Below are 18,785 nucleotides of genomic sequence, written 5' to 3' on the forward strand. Positions count from 1 at the left end.
CTGCAGCTTTGACTTTGTATTTTATGTAAGCTGCAGCACTATAAATTCAAAAGTACTGAAAGTGAACTCTGAAATGATTTGTGAAAAAGAGAAGTTAAAAATTTGTAGTAATATTGCATGTTTCTGGACCATTTGAGAAATCTGATGTGGGTTATTTTAATGATGATGTCCCCCACCACCACCAAAAGCAGTTTTACATAATCATTGCACTCAAAATCTTTCCATTCTATCAAGAAGCAGCACAGTTTTGTACTTTCCAGCAAGATGTCTAAAAGGCCAACATCAATGGTGAAAAAAGGAAATCTTTAATGCAAATAGAAATTTCGAACATTTTGGCTCAAGTCTTACTTTCTCACTTGAGTAACAACTCCATTTGCTTTACACTTGCTTTGTGTTACAGTCTGGGACTGCTCATTTTGCACACAAGATTAATACCAGTAATTATTCTTACATCTTTCCATCCATACTTCATATTTGAATGCTTGTTTATCAGAATGAAGGAAATTTTTTTTTTAAAAAACATGAAATATAACAGATAATGCATTAACTGAAATACTTCATGAAGCAGCATTAAGTACCTGGACCAAGTCAAGTCCTGCTGGAAAGAAATAGATATTTTGTCGTGGAAAACCACTTAAAAAGAAAGACAATAAGAATTTAGGCAGATGGTGTATTTTAAAAAAGTATCTAAAGTGACTCTACTTCAAGTGATCTAAGCTGATCTTTGCCTGTGCACCAAAGCATCAGGTATAGTTACTCAGGACTAAACTTGCTAAAAGTTTCTAAAAGAACTTTTCACACCTGGACATAAAAATTTATTCAGAAGACATTACTGCAAACAAATGGCTATTCATTCTCAAAACTACCAATACAAATAGGAAAAACATCTGTCCTAGGAGGCAAGGGGTAAGAAAACTTCATGCTAGTCTCTGGGAGTGCTACCAACTGAAGATCGTCTGCTTGGACTAGCAATTTTGATTTCTTGTAAAAATCTCAGAATTTTCTCTTGAACTTTTGAACTGGATAAAAAACATGTTGCTGGCTCTTTAAAAGGAATTAATCTGTTGTAGAGAATAGTAAAAATGACGAAGGCCAAGTAAGTAGTAAAACTGTTCTAGCTTTTATCTTCTTTCTGTGTAAAATGTTCCCCTTTCAACAGACTTCTACTATGAAGAGTGCTACTTCCCCCATTTTAAGATGGGTACAAATTCAATTTAAAAAAAAAAACTTTCCAGAAAGCTACTAAGGCTTTACAGAAAAAAATGCAAAAATTTCATTCTGGTCTGCAGCAATTCATTGGAGTTGAGACCTTTGTCTCTCACCCATGTTATGACAATAGGCATGAATACAAATAGTTTCGTACAATTTATCAAACTTATTTGATTTTCAGAATACATTTATATTCTGCAAAAGATCACAGTAAGGACTTGAAACACAATGAAAACATTGCCTTTGCAGTTTATCTTAAGGACAAAGTCTTTTGATTCATGCAAAGCACATCTGTTGATTTTATAATCATACATTTGTTTCCTGACCAATGCTAGCTAAGATCAAGAACGAAAAGGTTATATTTTAAAATGAAAATAAGATAAAGTAAAAAAGCAATAGAATGGCAGACACAGGCAGAGGACAATATGAAAAATTACATGTTCTGAAATTTCATTAATGAAAAATCTATTCCCTTGTGTTGACACCAACATAAAAGAACTATGTACAAGATAAGTTTCAAAAACATAAAAAGGTAAGCAATTCCCTTAGTAATTACTGTTTTAAAATACAGTCTGCTTACCATTGCTCCACATCAGGTTGAATGTTTAGTCAAAATGGAGAACCTACCTTATTAATTGCAGCAAAATCTAATGTATGTGGCCAAATACTCCATTTCTGAATCAAACAAACGCATGCAAAAATAATCCTTTGCAATGAAGAACAAGTCAAATTTATTTGGCCAAATACCCCATTTTTGGTAAAGATGGAAAAGAAATGCTTTTAAAACAAAGTTGTAAACTGGGAAGCTAAAACTGTGGATGACTTACAATAGGAATGTTTTCTCCTTAGCTTTCCACAGTCCTTGCTCATGTTCCTAGTTTTCTTTCAACCACTGAAACTCATTCTTATTCCGCAAAATATTCAAAACTTGCAACGCGTACACTTCCTATCTTCTGAAAGTAAAAAAATATCTGCACATGAAGCATTTCAAGATCAGTTAGAAAAGTTACCTGTAATTAATAGATGAAAATGTGAAGTTGCAGTCTTAAAGGATCATAGACGCACCATCCAAGACGATATGAAGAAAAACAAGGTTCCTCTAAGTACAAAGGAAAAAGGGAAACAATCCCACAAAAATCACATCTTTCATGACAATAACAGCATCACAATAACAGACTGATATTAGATCAAGCAACAGCTTGAGCAGAAAGACTATCATCAACATTTCACAAGAGTAACAAATATAGGTAGACCTTTCAAAATGAAAAACCTAAAAGGTTTCAAATAGCTAAACTGCTATCACAAACTCAAAATATCACTCACTAAAGGAGATAGTCAAATGACTTCTCCAAAAATGATTTATGTCAACACAAGTCTTACAAGTCAACTTGTAAATCCGACTCATGACTTAGGAACAGTCAACCAAATTCTCATTTTCTCCGCTCCAAAAGACCAAGGAACATGAATTCAATTTTTCTGGCAGAAAAGTCTTTAAAGGGACAACTTCTATCACCTAAACTTAGACTCAAGGCCACAGCAAAAATTTAATGAAGCATAGCACCAAACATCTGCAGTGACTGCAGAAATTTTTGTTTCACTTTGGGCAAAAGTTGGAGTTTAAGCACCTTTTTGCAAGCAAGGCAAATAAATGTGGGTGACAAGAAGTGCAACTGCTTGCATTTGCTTAAAATCGGTGCATAGTTTGTCTGCAACTTCGTGCCTCCATTGCCCATTCAGCAGCAAGTCTATCTCCGCTGAACAAAGTTCTACATTGTTACAATAACATGAGGCTCTGAATAAGACAGGTGGGAGCTATTGCATACCAATAATGCCCATAACAATGCCTGTCAGTCTGAACAATCAATGCATGAATAAACTGGTCCCTCATTCTAGGATTAACATTTTATACAAACATGTAGTTAGACACATGACACTTTGATATTACTGACAAAGTGCAAAAATAACATGTGGTAGCTGCATGGAAGTTTTTGCTGCTGGTAGATTTGCCACAAGAATGGCAAAGTGCTGCATCCTGCTACAATGGCAGCCTACTACAAAGGCATGGTGCTTTTGGTGTTACGAGTGAGGGGTTTATGGTGACGCATGGCATCAAGATTGTGCTGCCAGTACCAACAGGTGCGGCAAAAGTAGCGGAAGCACTGGAGTTCACGGCAGAAATAAGGTCCTTGCTGAATTGCACACAAACTGCAAATGGCATCCTCTAGGTAGGGGTCCACCTGAATCTAAAGATGTCCAACAATATGATACATTCAATGGTATTTAAAGTTTATGATGAAAGATTTTAGTGCAGCCTTGATTCCTACCAAAATCATTTCTAAAGGACATTTTACATTATAGGAGCCAATATAAAACCTGGAACAGAGGTTAGCTTCATCTTCAAAATAAGCTGTACTTGATTACAATTAATTAACTTGAAACCAAGTCTTTTTGAACATGTATCACTGGTTACCAACTTAAGTTGCTATAATTTATCATTAAGTAGCTCTACTAAAAAAAGAATGAAAATTCTAAGTAGTGTCAACATCCCCATCAAACAAAATGAAAATAAAGGCATTCTTAGCTTTAATAAAGCTGAGTTGATTTAGTTTGGTCAAACATGTCAGCCTGAGGTATGTTTTCTTAAAACTTTCATGTAGGGAAAAAATGGTCACTATGAACGGAAATGTTTTGACAAAATAATAGACAAACTCAGGCCCACCTTCTTGGTGAATTTGGGAGTTTTAATCTCTATAAATGCAGCCTGCACTGCTCTCATGTAGCTCTTGCGGTTGCAAAAAGTCACTCGTCCAGATCCTGCAAATATTTTAACAGTATCATTAAAGCTGTAGGTCAGCTGATAAGTTGAAGGGACAAAATAGAAAGCTTCCTTACAGCCAATATGAAAAAATATATAATTCACCATGGCATTTACTTTTTGCTGCATCACATGCTTCTAAGTTACATCAATCCACACTAATTTTTAGTTTTTAACAATGTTGAAAAAGCAGTTGCTAGACTACAAGCAGAAAATTGGAGAATTAGAGTATTCCTTCCTTTTTATCATTTTCTAAATTGAAGTCTCCAATAAAGCCCTTTAAACAGTTGTAATAGATGCATATTATAAGTGACAATGGTCTTTATGACAGGTCCATTATAATAGTCCCACTGCACCACCATATTTTTCTGTAGTTATGAATCACTTGTCCATGTTAAATGATGGAATGAGAAATGTAGATAAACATAATAATCAAATGGGAGGTAAATGAACCAACAGACAAAGAAATCTCACCAATTGGGTACTTATGTTTATCGGTGTCAATGCCAGCATAAACTACATTCCCAAAGAGATCATTCATTATGTTCCCAAGAATTTCTGCAGTAATCATCCCATGAAGGGCCCCAACAAAGACCGTCTTCCCAGAATCTAAGCGTTGGGAAGGCTGGCGCACATGATTACTATCAGCAAGCACCCATGGAATAATCTGCACCTGAAAACAAAATTTGTTGTTTGTACTGTTCTTTGGAGTTATTTTAATCATGGTTTAGAACAAATTCAAGTGCTGCTTTTTTTTCTCTGTGATTAAACTTTTCGAATACGATACAACTTTTTGTATACATTTTAATCCTATTGTACATCTATCAATACCACTATCTACATACCTCCTTGGAACGCATCCTTCGACTAGAAATCTTGTAGTAGTAATCACCACTGCTGAAGTCATGTGTGCAGGACTGGAGCAGGGATCTCACTGACTTTTCTACATCAAACAGCAGGTACACATACCCTGTAGAAAAAAGCAGGGACCATTGAGAAAACAGCATGAGAAAACGATTGCTCAGGGTATCTGTATAATTTGTCTCCTTCCATTTTGGAAAGCTTAATCAGATAAACTGAGAAACAACTTGCTGCATTAATCTCAGTGGCTCACCCTAACTTGTGATGTTTCAACAATTGCTTGAACTCTCCACAGCATAGCTATGAGTGAAGATGCAATCTACTCAACATTTCTGGGTTCCATTCAAGCAAAGAAATATATTAATACTAGGCAAAGAAATATATAATACTTGTATATTTTCTTTGCAAAGCCAGACAAACTTAGACACTTTGAACTTGCCATCTTTTCCAGGCCACTCAATCTTCAGTGATCCAAACTTGTTAAAAGCCGTTTGAAGCCCAGCTATGAAAGAAAACAGGATCTTAATTACCTTCAATTACCAAAGTCTGAGACAAAATGCAAATGCCAAAAAATTACACTAAAACTAATTGTATCACCATATTTTGCCTAGCTTACCATTAAAAGAGATGAAAAATTTGCTCTGCTCATTTCAGCTACCGTATTTAAATATGCACAGCATAGAAAAGAAGTAACAGTCTGGTGTCCCTACCAAGTTACAGCAAGAGAAATTCAATGTTTTGAAGGTTTGAGAAAAGGATTATTTTACTCACTCTCAGTTATGTCCCATGGAACACCACCAACAAATACTTTGCAGGAGTATGTAGGGTTCTTATGAGCACGGGGAGGCAACTGACCACTCCATGTGCATGTTGCCTCACTTACAGCTTTAATAAGTAATTGTCAATCCATGAATATGCAAGATTGTTCACGTATCCAACTCTTAGGCTTTTTACCCTTATGATTCCAATGTTTCTTATTCAGAACTCCTTTCAGCAGGTAAAAATAGAATCGTAGTAAAAATATCACTATTAGCAGTTACAAAATATAAAGAATTTTTATATGATTTTCTCCTTGCAAACAGTTTAGAAATACACATTTACTTTAGCAAATCTACACTATTAAAAAATTATACACATCCATAAAGACTCTTGCAAAGTGAGTATGAATTGGTGACATGATTGGATTAAAATATACTTGCTTCAGTCAGAACATTTGAAGACACTTAATTTAGACCACATTACTTACATGCAGCATTCCTGTGCAGCCGTGCAGCCCGATCTATGGCATAAGGATCTACATTGGTCATATAATGTGGTCCAAGTGGTGAAGTCAATGTACGATCCACACTTGCCATTTCACCAGCTGGGGCAGACATGATATCAACACCCACTCCAGCATAGACTGGAGCGCCAGCCTGATAAGCCTGGTACAGCTGGTTTGCAAGCTCAGTTGCATTGCTCTGTTGCCGTTCTGTCAGTGTCATAGCTCGCTGCAATACACAGCCATTCAACCATCTTTAAGAATGGCTGAAGCAAAAGTTTAGAGATTCTGCAAAAAACGCTCTTCAAGCACCAACCACAAATATTACTTCCTTCAGGTCAAGGAATATTTTTCAGAAAACAAGCATCAGATTACAAAGCCTTTGTTAAAGCCAAAATGTATTTCTCTTTATACTTTCCAAGCATTTGCTATTCTACAGCCTTCAAATTATAGTTATTTCAATGTTATAGAAGAAATCTAAACAGCCACACAAAAAAATCTCTAAATTGTTGCAAAAATTCAAAGCAGTCTTTGGCATCTCAACATTTTTGTCTTGGTCATTAGCACAAGTCTTTCAAGGACATGTGAAACTTACCATCATGTTGTCTAGAACACCAGTCTCTGTCTGTTCATAATGTGTCAATGTCTTATCCGTTTCAATTGGGGTTGCTGGTGTTCTGGTAATGGGTGATGCTGTTTGATGTGACAAAAGGTTGGAGTACAAGATCTTTTCTATAGGAGAGAGGGAGGACTCTGTCAGGGGGCTGACAGAAGACAAGGAACTGTAGTCACTGGAAAAACAGACAAGATGGTAACATTAAACAGTAAAGAGCAGCCACAGAGTGTTAAAACAATTATTAAAATGGGTTTTCATATTTAGGAAGCTAAAACATGCTATTTAAAAAGCCTCACCTTGAATTTAAACCAGGAGACTGCTTTTCTCCTTTGATTGCCCGTGGCTGACGAGATGGAGAGGTAAAGGATTTGCTGTCAAACATATTCCATTGCTGGGAACCAGTGGCAATTCCACTGTTACTTCCACTGCTTGTAGAAAACAACTGGAAACCTTACAGAGCCACACGATCATTGATGAGATTGACCAGCAAGACAATGCAAGTTTGCATTTTATGGCCTTTTAAGCAATGAGTAACATAGTGTGACCTCCACTTTCAGTAATGCTGTCTGCTGGGAACAGCTTGCGTTAAAGACTGTATATGCAGAGCCTTTTGTTTTCATGTTGATATTGCACTTAAGTATGTATTAAAAATGGGATACTTGTCAATGAATTAGTATTATCACCAGCCAGAAAAAACAAAAAAGGACTTTGTATGCATTTTCAAGACAAAGCATATGGGTGCTAACTATACAGACAGAATAATTTACCTGGATAAGCTGACTGCGAATTCGGGCTTGCATTGGAATAGCCATATGTGGACATAGCAGAAGCAGTGAGAGGCTGACCTAGGGCACCATAACTTGTGGCCGCAGAGGATGTGTAAATGCTAGCATTGCTGTTGGTATAAGCTGCTGACTGTGACAATGGAACGTTGGCATAGCTCAGTACTGACTGAAGCTCTTGAGACAGATGGCCTGATGCACGGTGCTGGTTAAAATCATCTGCAAGAACCAAAGAAAGGTTAACTACTAAAATGCAAAAATAATTATTCTAAGAAACTTGGAAAGAAAAAAAAAATTGAATACATTTTTTCTACCATTTATCATGAAATGAATCAGCATTTGTGATATGCACTATGAAGTCATGTCAAATAAACTGAACCTTAGCAAACTGCTCTAGATAAGCTGTGGCAGAATTTTTTACATACAGCTGGTAGCACTAGACTACAGCAACCTCACCAAAACCAGTCCAAAGATGAACTGCTATACAATATCACAACTCACCATTTCGTACATTTTGATTAGCTTACTAGTACAGTAAAGGACTTGAAATAAAAGTACCCAATAGTTCGCCACCAACACCTTGTGAATGTTCACTATCACCTGAACTTTTAGTTTAATTATTCCAAATATTCAAAAGAGTAAACTAAAACCTCAGCCAACACAATTACTCTTTATAAACCGAAATAATCAACATTTTAAGAAAAATGTATGCTTTTAAAATAATATTCTTACACATTCTTAATTTATATTTTAATGTTGAAAATAAAAATCTTTTCAATCAGAAATTAAACCAGGCTACAAAAAGATGAAGGTAGCATTTTGGATTTGGAGATGAAACAATACTCGCCATATTTCCTTTCTTGGGAAGCACAAGCACCCGTAACATTGATGTCTAAAGAGTGATCAAGAAGAGCATTGATTCTTTTAAAGATGTCTTGGTGAGTTGAGAAATGGTTTCCATCATAGTCCTCTACCTTGATTGCTGGCACTCCAATAGGCTATAGAAAAAAAAAATCAAATTAAAATATTTAAGCTTTGTTCATCATAATATCCAGAAAGTAATCTAATTTCAAACATACACATAACCATTCAAATGTTTGACTTGGATATCTTTTGAGTGCATTTTTCGTACTGTTACATGTTTCAGCATTCATGAAAGTTTGTTCCCATGGAGGACATGCAAAAGGTTGTAAATTACTCTCACTGGTACCTGTACATTACATAAAAAAAAGAGTGACAAAAGGTAAAAATGTGCTCCTTCCACACATACTTTAAAATACTTGTTTAACAAATTCCCTGCAGTATATTTTGGGTAAAATAAACTCTCGCAAAACTTTTGAAACATTTTCTTTTCATTAATGACGGATGTGCAAGGCTTTGTGTAAGGCTTTACACGTAAAACTGAAATTTGGGGATGTGCATATCATTTATTAATATGCCCTTTAAGACTATGTACTGCACGTGCCTTTCATATTTTATTATTTTAAAAAATAACAAGATTAAAAAGAAAACTAACGTAACTTGAATGTACTTCTAATAGGAAAACAAATTTAACGAGGCTCTATGGGCATCATTTCTTTTAAGACAATAAAAGTGTTCAGCAAAGCATGTTATCCAGTGGTGGCAACGAATAATGGCACTTACATTCAATGAAGCCATTCGTTTTCTTATCTATTCATAGGCCTACGGAGTATAATACGGCTCAACACAATTCAATGTCTAAAAAAGTTTGCGGCCGATCCGAACTGTCGTCTGCTTCTGCGACCCCGACGTTTATGCGCCGCCTGTGAAATATGTTAGTTTTCAAAGAGCAACATTCAAAGTTGAACTGTGATCTCCGACTTTTCAAGTCTGCCCTCAGCTGACGAAAAGACACTGAATTTTGGTCACGGCGGGGTACCTGGCAAAGAAAAGCCAGCCAATACACGGCACCTTACCTTGCAAAACACGACGCGCACACGCACGGGCTATTTGAATACGAAACGAAAAGTTAGAATACTCTCGTGCACGTTGAGCAGACACCGGATGTTCTGTGACGTAGCATCGACAGCAGCACGTGATGCCGGACAAACCAGACGTTGCACGTGCACCCTGTAGACGAGCGCCAGCAGAGCGTGACAACCTTGCGTGGCGACTTGCGGCTTTGTCCAGTTTAGCACTTACGGTCGCTTCGGTATTCTCACCTTTCTTTGAGCAGTTTCTACGCAGAACAGCTATTTTGAAAGTTATGTTGTTGTTAATGTTGTTTTAGCTCGATTTTTGGGGTTAAATCTCGATACGCCGATCGAGGGTCACGTTGGGGGGAATCGTGTGTAGGTCACGTTTTGCAATATGTCATTACAGGATACAGCAGGGTGACATTTCAAAACTTTTAATCTTTAACATTTAACATTTAAGAAAAATGTATGCTTTTAAAATAATATTCTTACACATTCTTAATTTATATTTTAATGTTGAAAATAAAAATCTTTTCAATCAGAAATTAAACCAGGCTACAAAAAGATGAAGGTAGCATTTTGGATTTGGAGATGAAACAATACTTGCCATATTTCCTTTCTTGGGAAGCACAAGCACCCGTAACATTGATGTCTAAAGAGTGATCAAGAAGAGCATTGATTCTTTTAAAGATGTCTTGGTGAGTTGAGAAATGGTTTCCATCATAGTCCTCTACCTTGATTATTTAACTGAAATCTTTTCAGGGTGACGTTACAAAACTCCATCATCATCATCATCATTCTAGATCATATCGTCTCTCGACATAGTTATATACAAACTTATTTACTCTTCATTATAGTTTTGAGTTGTTTGTATTTTCACTTACATGAATGCATTCTTCAATATGTTTACGTTGTATATAATCAAGCGTTCTATATGAACTTGATATGATCCGTTGCTGGCGGCTGCTTAGCCTCTCTTTCTTCGGCTCTTATAATTACAACTTTTCTGGGGTTTTGTTGCTCTGCTACTTCCTTTGAGTTAATTAAGCATATTAAATTTAGTAATGATCGTAGCTGACGTGTAGGTAGTGAAACAGATGTGATGCGAACGTCAAGTTTGTAGTGCTGCAGGTTCAACGTGTCTAGTGTGTCGGATGGGCTTAAGGTTTGGTCATTCCTTATAAATTTACCCTGTATTCTTTATGTCCGTCAGCTTGTTTTCGCGTCGTTATGGTTGCTTCAGCCACTCGAGTATGAAAAATCGCTCCTTCTCTCTGTGAAAGGATATTGTCTTGATAATAAACGCCTTCTCTGCTGACGACATGAACAACCATATCGCGACTGAGCAGTCCGCGGGAGCAACTTTCACTCAGGGTGAGTTACTTCGCCTGGTTGTGGATAAACAACGTGTTTAACAGTAATTAACATGCTTATGGATTTCAAAGAGACAATCATGGTTAAAAAGACAAACCTGGGGCTCCCACAAACTCGATCCGATAGGCTTGAGAAAGGATGCTCTCTGTCTGTCTCATCCTGATGTCTTGCTCTGCCTCCGAACTTTGATGTGTGCTGTGGTCGTGCCTGCCGCTGGACGTTTGGATGCGCTGGCCCCTTCCATCTCGGTGGCTTCAGTTTGTTTTGACTGGGAGACATCGCTGTCGACGGGGATCCGCGGGTTTTCCTTTGAGTTTTGTAGGTGTGTGGCGCGAACATGTGTGTAAAAGAGAGAGAGGTAGAGCTGCTTTATCCTGTCTAGTTTCTCTGAACACTTCTTATTCCTCGGACTTGAGTAAACAGTGCGCTGATCGCATACATAAATAAGTAATATTGTTACTTGATGATATCACTGCTTTTATGGAGTGTGATCGGAATCAATGAAATCTGACATCCAACTAAATTGTAAAAAAAACACCCAAAACCCACTAAATCTCGAGATCCGTTATCTTTTCACTCAACACCACTATCTGCAGATCATATAATAATTCTTCCATTTCCTTCTTCTTCTTCTTCTTCTTCTTATTATTATTATTATACTGTATCATGACTAGGGGGAAATGTCTCAGACGGATAAAACTGTGATTATGGTACCACATGCAACCGACCACACAGGCAGCTTAATTAGCCTATAACGGCTCAAGAACTGCAAAAATTTACCTTTGTTCTAATTAAAGTAGGTCGCATAATTCAATGCCGAAAAGAAAATTTAATGAGTTGTCAAAAACATACAGTATTAAACGATTGAGATATAACTTTTAAATGTGTGGTAAATGTCGGATATTGCCACCAATTATATAGGCACATGTTCGTTGGCACAGCATGATTAGGTAATAGCAATAATTAATGTGAACTTATAACGAGCAGCATCACGACTAAGACCGATCGCACTCTCCTAAGGATATATCACGGTAAGCCAGCCAGCCATGTAAACAGATACCACATGCAGAGAAAGAAGTCAAAGAACAGCCTGCCCGAGACGAGAGCCGAACTCAGGAAAGTCAACCTTCACTGTATTGGTGACCGTTGAGCCACCGGGCCGATCTAAGTTCGTGGAAGAAACAGCTGTCCGAATTTCCCACCTGGAACACACGACCAATGACCGTATGCACGAAGCACATTAACTGAGCCCCCAAGCCTTGAGAACTCACCACTCAGGACACCGTTGAAGAAGTCAGAAAGAAGACAGACGCATCGAACTTGAAGGAATGGATTATAAAGATTCCAGTCTCCATGGGATCCTCATGTCTGCCAGCAAAAAGGCCATTGAGATGAATCTGTCCAACGATCAGTCGCAGTGCCCAATTTGTACATGTCAAGGGGCAGAAATGAATAGTTGAACTTTTCACGCAAATGTTAAGTATATTAAACTTAAACCTTATTTTTTTATCACTAAGTGAAATTGCGTGCATTTCTAGTAGGCTTATATTCTGTTATAACTATTTTCTCAAAGTGCTTAATTCTTATATTGTCACGAACATCACAGAGCATCAAAATGGCGACCACTTTTCATTTTAGTAAGGAAACGCCCCCAGATTCGATGTTTAGTGATTTTCAGGCGTTGAGCAAATTCCAGGACGAGGTGAGAATATTATCTCATTGTCTTTAGGATAAATATGGAAAGTTATGAGCTGACTTAGCACTTACCTTTTGTCCTGCAAACTTGCTTTACTTTCAATTGCTTTCTCATCGGCACATGACGGTGTCGTCTGCTTCTCCTGTAGAGTGTAGACAGTCGATAATATATATATTTTTTTTTGGAAGAATCATGAATGCTTTGAGTCGAAAAAAATAACTCTTTTAAGATTATTTTCACCTTTGTAAGTAAAATAAACGTATCGACAAACCGACGTTAGAAGTTCAGGAAACAAATTGAACGCATACAAAATCGGAAAGTACTGTATATATTATGTGATGTGAGTGTGGAGAATAGGATATATGAACAGAATTTTAAAGCCCGTGTTTTTCACATGAATGATTAATGTATATTTCTTATGAATAGTTTACCATGATGAATGATTAAATCTTTTTCAAACTTTAAATGGCTTGAAAGTTAAATGCATTGTGAAAAAAAATGAAAGGTCACTGAAAGTCTAAAATTGTGTCATTTCAGGGTTCTTAGTATAATACACCCAGCTACATATAGTTATAAGCACAATTCATTTATAAACATACTGCTATGGTCTCACTGAACTGCTATACATATCAAGCTTTGCATAAACATATGTTGATTATTCATGAGCACATTAAAAGTTTGGGTCTGGAGGGCTTGCATTTAACTAAGTGGAGGAAACTGTGTTGCTTATACTGCTACTTGTATATTGGTACAGCAATCACTAACACCACTATTATTGCTACTAGTAGTACTTAGACTACTATTACAACTTAATACTCGATGTGAGGGCTGCTGATAACTGTTCTAGGCTTGAATAATGGTCTACAGATTCATGCATGATTTGTTAAGGATACTAGTTTTGTTTTGATAGTGAAGAATGAAATGGAAATACATATTGCACACTGGATCATTTAAAGGATATTTACAAGGATCAGGATAGTGATAATATTAATTGTAATGATAATGATGAAAGGTTGTATTTCATTCTTTTTCAGCAATTTTCTGCTCTTACAGAGTATGTGTTTCTCTTCCTAACAGAACCATCAAAGGTACTTTGCTTATTTGATTTGGTTAAGTCTGTAGAATTGAAGATGTTGTAGAATAACATTACCTATTATTTACCAGCATTTACTGGCAAGAAATTTTACAGCAATGAATAAAATCTGAAGATATGAAACAATGCTTTTCTGACCCAAGAATGAAAATTAAAGTTGGTCTGGTTGCAATTATGATAATAGTAAAAGTAATAGTAACAGCAATACCTAGTTAGATCAGTCTGTTATATTCCCTACCCAAATTCTTTCTTCAACAAGCAATAAGCATGTTCATAGGTGTGATAGTAATAATTGTTTTTTTATATTAGGTTAGTACAATGTAATTGTTTTTTTCTCAAAATCTTATAAATGGCTGTGTATTTTCTACTCATATGGTTGAGAATAACTTAGTAACAACTGACTTGTTTGTGCCAGTCTTCAAGATTCACGTCCCATTTGGAAGAGTTTGCACAACAAAATGGTGTTGGAGTTTCAGCGCTAAAGAATGTTGTCAAAAGTCTAGTAGCAGTCCCCAACTGTATGTAGTAATTAATTTTTGTGGTATGGTAGGGGAAAGTGGGGCTTAAGAAAACATGGAAATAAAAGTTCTTTTAATTCTAGACCTTGAGAATGCACTTCTATTTCTATAAAGCGATAATCCATTTTTCAGGAAAATCTGTATATTGCTCATATTGCCAAAGCAGCAAGAATTTAAGATGGAGTAGAGGGGGGGGGGGGAATTGGTGTTTTACGCCGTGTCAGCAGCTAAGGCTATATCACGGCAAGCAGCCAGCCCTGTAAACAGATGCCACGTGCAGAGAAAGAACAACGTGCCCGAGACGAGAAATGAACTCAGGGCAGCCAACCTTCACTGTATTGGTGACAGGCGCTAACAGCGCTAACCGTTGCGCCACCGGACCGCTCTAAGATGGAGTAGAGAAGGCTAAGCATTTTAGTCATTCCTGTTAGCAGTCTACCACCATTTCTAATTTTACAATGCTGTCCACCTTGGAGATGATCACACATCTGTTTATTTGTTTACATGATCATTACCTAAAATTACACTGTTCACAAATGTGCAGATGCTCTCAAAAAGAGTCTTACACCTAGTCAGCTGCAGGAAGATTTGGTAAATTTAGGTGAGCATACTTTTATCAGATCTTTATTTTCCAAGTGTGTTTAATGTAGCCTTAGTAAGTCTTAAGGCTTGCTTACATGATGTAATGTGATTTACATAATAATATGTTAAGGAAGAAAAACAATCTTCACATATTTTTCAGGTTTGTCGGAGGAGAAGGCAGATGCATTTACAAAACAGGTATGTATAAGTCTTTCTATATTTTTCTGTATAATTAAAGGGATTGTAATTAAATAATTTTCTTTCTTTTTAACTTAAAACTTTGAGAAATAATTCAGAACAAATTTATTCATCTACTTTCAAGCTCAACTTAAGTTGACTTGCCTGCTGTTCTTGTAAATAAGACCAAAAGATCCGATCTTCTTCAAAGTTGTATTTAATTTAATAAGGAAAGAATATTTACATCTTGGCAGTTATTTTCCAGGAAAAATTATTTTATATGTGAGAGATCCACATCATTGTGCAAGAAAATATACTATATCTTAGAACTATTGCTAGAGCTATCATGAATTACATTAGGAAAGAAGCATATTGAACATTGGATTTGAGGTCATTGTGGCTTGAATGCTTTTCCAGATTTAGTCAGGGAAAGAAATTAAAGAAACAACCATTTAGCTATAACTGTGTCAACAGCTTATAACTATGGACAGTATTAATGTAATGTGGAAAGGGACATCAGCAAGTGACTTAACTAATGTGAGTGACTTGCTTAAAGTTTACAGGATCTATTTATAGTTTCAGTCCAACTTCATTGCTTTGTCACGTGGAGCCCTGGACCTTACACTGATGGTCAACCAGCTGGTGGACATGGAATGGAAGTTTGGAGGTCTGATTACAGCATTGTGTGTTGTGTTAATCTACCATTGCCTGTCTTTGGTTACTTTTGATAATTGAATAAAGCCTTTAAATAGATTTTATTAAAATTAACATTAAATATCTGCATTGCTAGTTTGGAAAATAGGTATTTGTGTTTGTGATAGTTTCTAAACAGATTTTTCTATTTATTTCTGTTCAGCTAGAAGGTGAGATTTTTTTAACTGACTTCCATCATTTTGATTTCAGTGACAGCCTCAAGCAGTGAGCTTGACAGAGTTGGAAACACTTTTCTGCAGGTAGGATTTTTAGCAAAATATTCTGAATAATTATGCTATGGGAGGGAGGAGGGAAATTGGGACATTGTGATGTCATCATGGTTGGTAAAGTGTTTCCAGAGGTATTATAGACAGCAAGATAAAGTCTTCTTTAATTTTATAATACCTTGTAGATATTGTGTGTATTCTGTTGCAGTTAAAACTGGTAATTAATACAGGAAATGGAATGAAGAATGTTTACATGGGTAAGAGCTGGACCACTCAGAATCTGTTCAACATTGTTTCGTTTTCAGTGGATGTTTGTAAAAAGTTTTTGTAATATCTGTGCAGGACAAAAATACGTTTAAAACTAGTCGATACTTGACTAAAACATTCATGTCAGCAGTTTTAAGACTTTTATAGCATGGAAATATGTCACTATTATAATTAATAATGTTACATTTTAAAACAGCTAATTTTTTTATGTTTCTGATACATTTTGTAAAACAAAGCTTTTTTTGAGGGGTTGACTCCTAAGACAGTTTTACAATCATTTATCAAAATTGTTGTGGCTACTTCAAGTATTAAGAGCAAATACTAGCACAATCAGGTCTCATTTTTCTGTGCATTTTTGCAGTGTCTGTGCATGAAAGAAAATATTTTAACCTGTTGATTATTAGTCCTATTATGTTAGTACTACATTTCTAGAGCAGCAGAGATCACATAAATTAAAAGTTTTATAGAAAGAGAATTTCTGGTGATTTATTAGAAACATTTGACAGATATGTTTGGTGATCAGAATTTAACTTATGTTTTACTATTCTTACAGAACTGAGTCTTCCACAGTTTTACTCCTTTCTTCATGAGATGGAGAAAGCCAAAGCCAGCCTGGAATACCTTAGCTAGTGCAATAGTAATTTCACTCTGCCTTTATGCCATTTTCAAATGTTCTTCTCCTATAATAGATAACTAAAAGACATAATCCTGTTTGTAATGCTATTCCTCGACAGATAAAAAGACTTCTTTGAGAACATGCATGAGAACATGTACACTAATGCATTGTAAGAGGTGAGAGTAGATAAAAAGGGGTAACTATGAGAGGAACAACCGTAACACAATCAACACAATCATAGAAACATAAAATCATAAAAACAGCAGGAAAAAAGATTTTATTGTTTATGACAGCAGGATAAGAAAGACTATCTGCAGGCTTGTTCTTTGGTAACAAGACAAAAGTAACAAGATTCTTGTATCCCTCCGTTCTTTACAGCAGCAATACTTGATTTATACATGTTGAAAGATTTGATTCAACAAAATCTAAACTATACTGACCTGATCATATATGTCGTTAGAAATTAAATAGCATACAATTTTGAGGAGATTTTAAAGCTAATATTGAATGGAACAACTTTCATATTTTTTAAAAAGTCTACAAGGACAACAATGTTAATAATATATATAAAGTCATACACTTAACAATTTAATTCAGGTTTTGTATATGTGCACTAGTGTCATTTGTGAGATGATAGGGTATTTAAAGTAGAGAGTGGAAGTACAAAACCATGTTCATAAGGCTTAATAAAACCATCTGCAGCAAGAGTTTGCTTCATTATTATGCAGCTTATGAAAATACGAAGTCTTGGACTGCAGCACAGGAACACTGGGATTGGGTGGCATAAGGATTTATTTCTTTTCACATTGTGAGTGAACCCCATGGGCACTTTCATGTAAAATGATTCTCATGCAACCCAGTTTTGAAAGTATTTGTAATTGTAAAACTATTTTCTCCCACTGTCCTTTCCCTGTTCATTCCCCAACCTCCCTTGATCACAAATGCACGCATCTCCTTCAGAAAACTATCCATCACATATTATTTATTGTCACCTTTCTTTTAATATTCTGAAATATATTTATGTGCATATGTGTGTGCATAAGTTGTTAAAAATTTGTGGCCGTTACAACAATTGTAATGTCTACATGTTACATTTATGATAGTTCAACAATGTTCAATAAAACTTTTTACATAATATTTGTGTTCTCTAGATGTCCAAGTATGAGATTATCCATCTAATATCAATTTCTTTTATGGTGGATTTCAAAGCAGAACATTAACATGGCAATGTGCTTACTGAAAGGTTGTAAGAATTAATGTCACTGTAGCCAGTCCCTGGATTGGATGAGTATTCTACTAACTGAATAGGGTTAAACTGGAAATTTTTGTTGTACAGAAGTTAAAGAAAAGTTCAGTATCATTTTTTGCTGCTGTTTTTATTTTTCTTTACTAACTGCTGGATAATTATTTCAGCAACTATTCATGATGCACCACTGACTTTTACCTTGGACACAATTGTGGCATAGTTTGCAGGCATATTTCATAATTGGTAGTCTGACCAAAGATAAAATAATAAGGCTAACTTTAATCATTTAACATCTAAGACAGCTTTAACTATGTGATGTCTCAGAAAATGTTGGGCAAAACAGTTACAATTGAAGTAAACGTTTTTAAAACCGTGTCATTTCTTAAAGAGGAAATGTAAGAACATATATAAACCGCAGTGAAGGCTTTTTGTGGCCTCTGTATGCTTAAATTTTTAATAATAATTGCAAAGAGTACTCACAAGCCAAAAAATATTTAGGACTAGAAGATATATTTACAAATAAAACGTTACAAGCAAAGAGAGTTGACTTTCAGTCAGTAAAGTTAGTTTAGTAATAAGAGTGCACATAAGGACTGTAGGGAATGATGCCGCTGTTCTGGCGAGTAAGTCGGAAAGCAGATCCAAAGTTTTGCATAAGACGATGGCACTGATCTGGAAAGCGACTTGCCATTAGATCTTCCTCCAGTGAGGTTGGTATTGGGAGCTGAGCGCTTGAGCGTGGTCGGGTTAGCAGCACATATCGACTGAAAAACCCATGTTAAAGACTGAAGTATGCAGCTATAAGACTAGTAATA

The 18,785-nt window shown here is 36.0% G+C and overlaps 3 protein-coding genes across 8 annotated transcripts in view; 1 reads left to right on the forward strand and 2 right to left on the reverse strand.

The window, feature by feature from the left end:
• Positions 1-289: 289 nt before the first annotated feature.
• Positions 290-9,203, reverse strand: LOC112572193 (cytoplasmic polyadenylation element-binding protein-like). The gene is made up of 12 exons (XM_025251762.1): positions 9,189-9,203; positions 8,392-8,542; positions 7,530-7,763; positions 7,059-7,212; positions 6,742-6,937; positions 6,132-6,375; positions 5,657-5,770; positions 5,325-5,387; positions 4,870-4,994; positions 4,499-4,697; positions 3,929-4,023; positions 290-3,452 (listed from the first exon to the last, which is right to left on the reverse strand). The coding sequence occupies exons 1-12, from the start codon at positions 9,201-9,203 to the stop codon at positions 3,261-3,263; spliced, it is 1,782 nt and encodes a 593-aa protein (XP_025107547.1). The 3' UTR covers positions 290-3,260.
• Positions 9,204-11,734: 2,531 nt separating this feature from the next.
• Positions 11,735-17,859, forward strand: LOC112571499 (COMM domain-containing protein 7-like). The gene is made up of 9 exons (XM_025250512.1): positions 11,735-12,557; positions 13,586-13,639; positions 14,060-14,162; positions 14,707-14,763; positions 14,905-14,942; positions 15,498-15,588; positions 15,825-15,874; positions 16,050-16,098; positions 16,662-17,859. The coding sequence occupies exons 1-9, from the start codon at positions 12,471-12,473 to the stop codon at positions 16,736-16,738; spliced, it is 606 nt and encodes a 201-aa protein (XP_025106297.1). The 5' UTR covers positions 11,735-12,470; the 3' UTR covers positions 16,739-17,859.
• A 202-nt stretch (positions 17,860-18,061) lies between these two features.
• LOC112571485 overlaps positions 18,062-18,785 on the reverse strand; it is a 30,148-nt gene continuing 29,424 nt past the window's right edge. For all 6 annotated transcript variants that reach the window (XM_025250484.1, XM_025250483.1, XM_025250482.1 and 3 more), the window contains one exon: positions 18,062-18,734. In XM_025250484.1, coding sequence (XP_025106269.1) covers positions 18,539-18,734 — 196 coding nt within the window. In that variant the 3' untranslated portion in view covers positions 18,062-18,538. The remainder of the gene's footprint in view (positions 18,735-18,785) is intronic.

Source organism: Pomacea canaliculata, linkage group LG9 (assembly GCF_003073045.1).
Source record: "Pomacea canaliculata isolate SZHN2017 linkage group LG9, ASM307304v1, whole genome shotgun sequence".
In the NCBI taxonomy this organism is placed as follows: domain Eukaryota; kingdom Metazoa; phylum Mollusca; class Gastropoda; order Architaenioglossa; family Ampullariidae; genus Pomacea; species Pomacea canaliculata.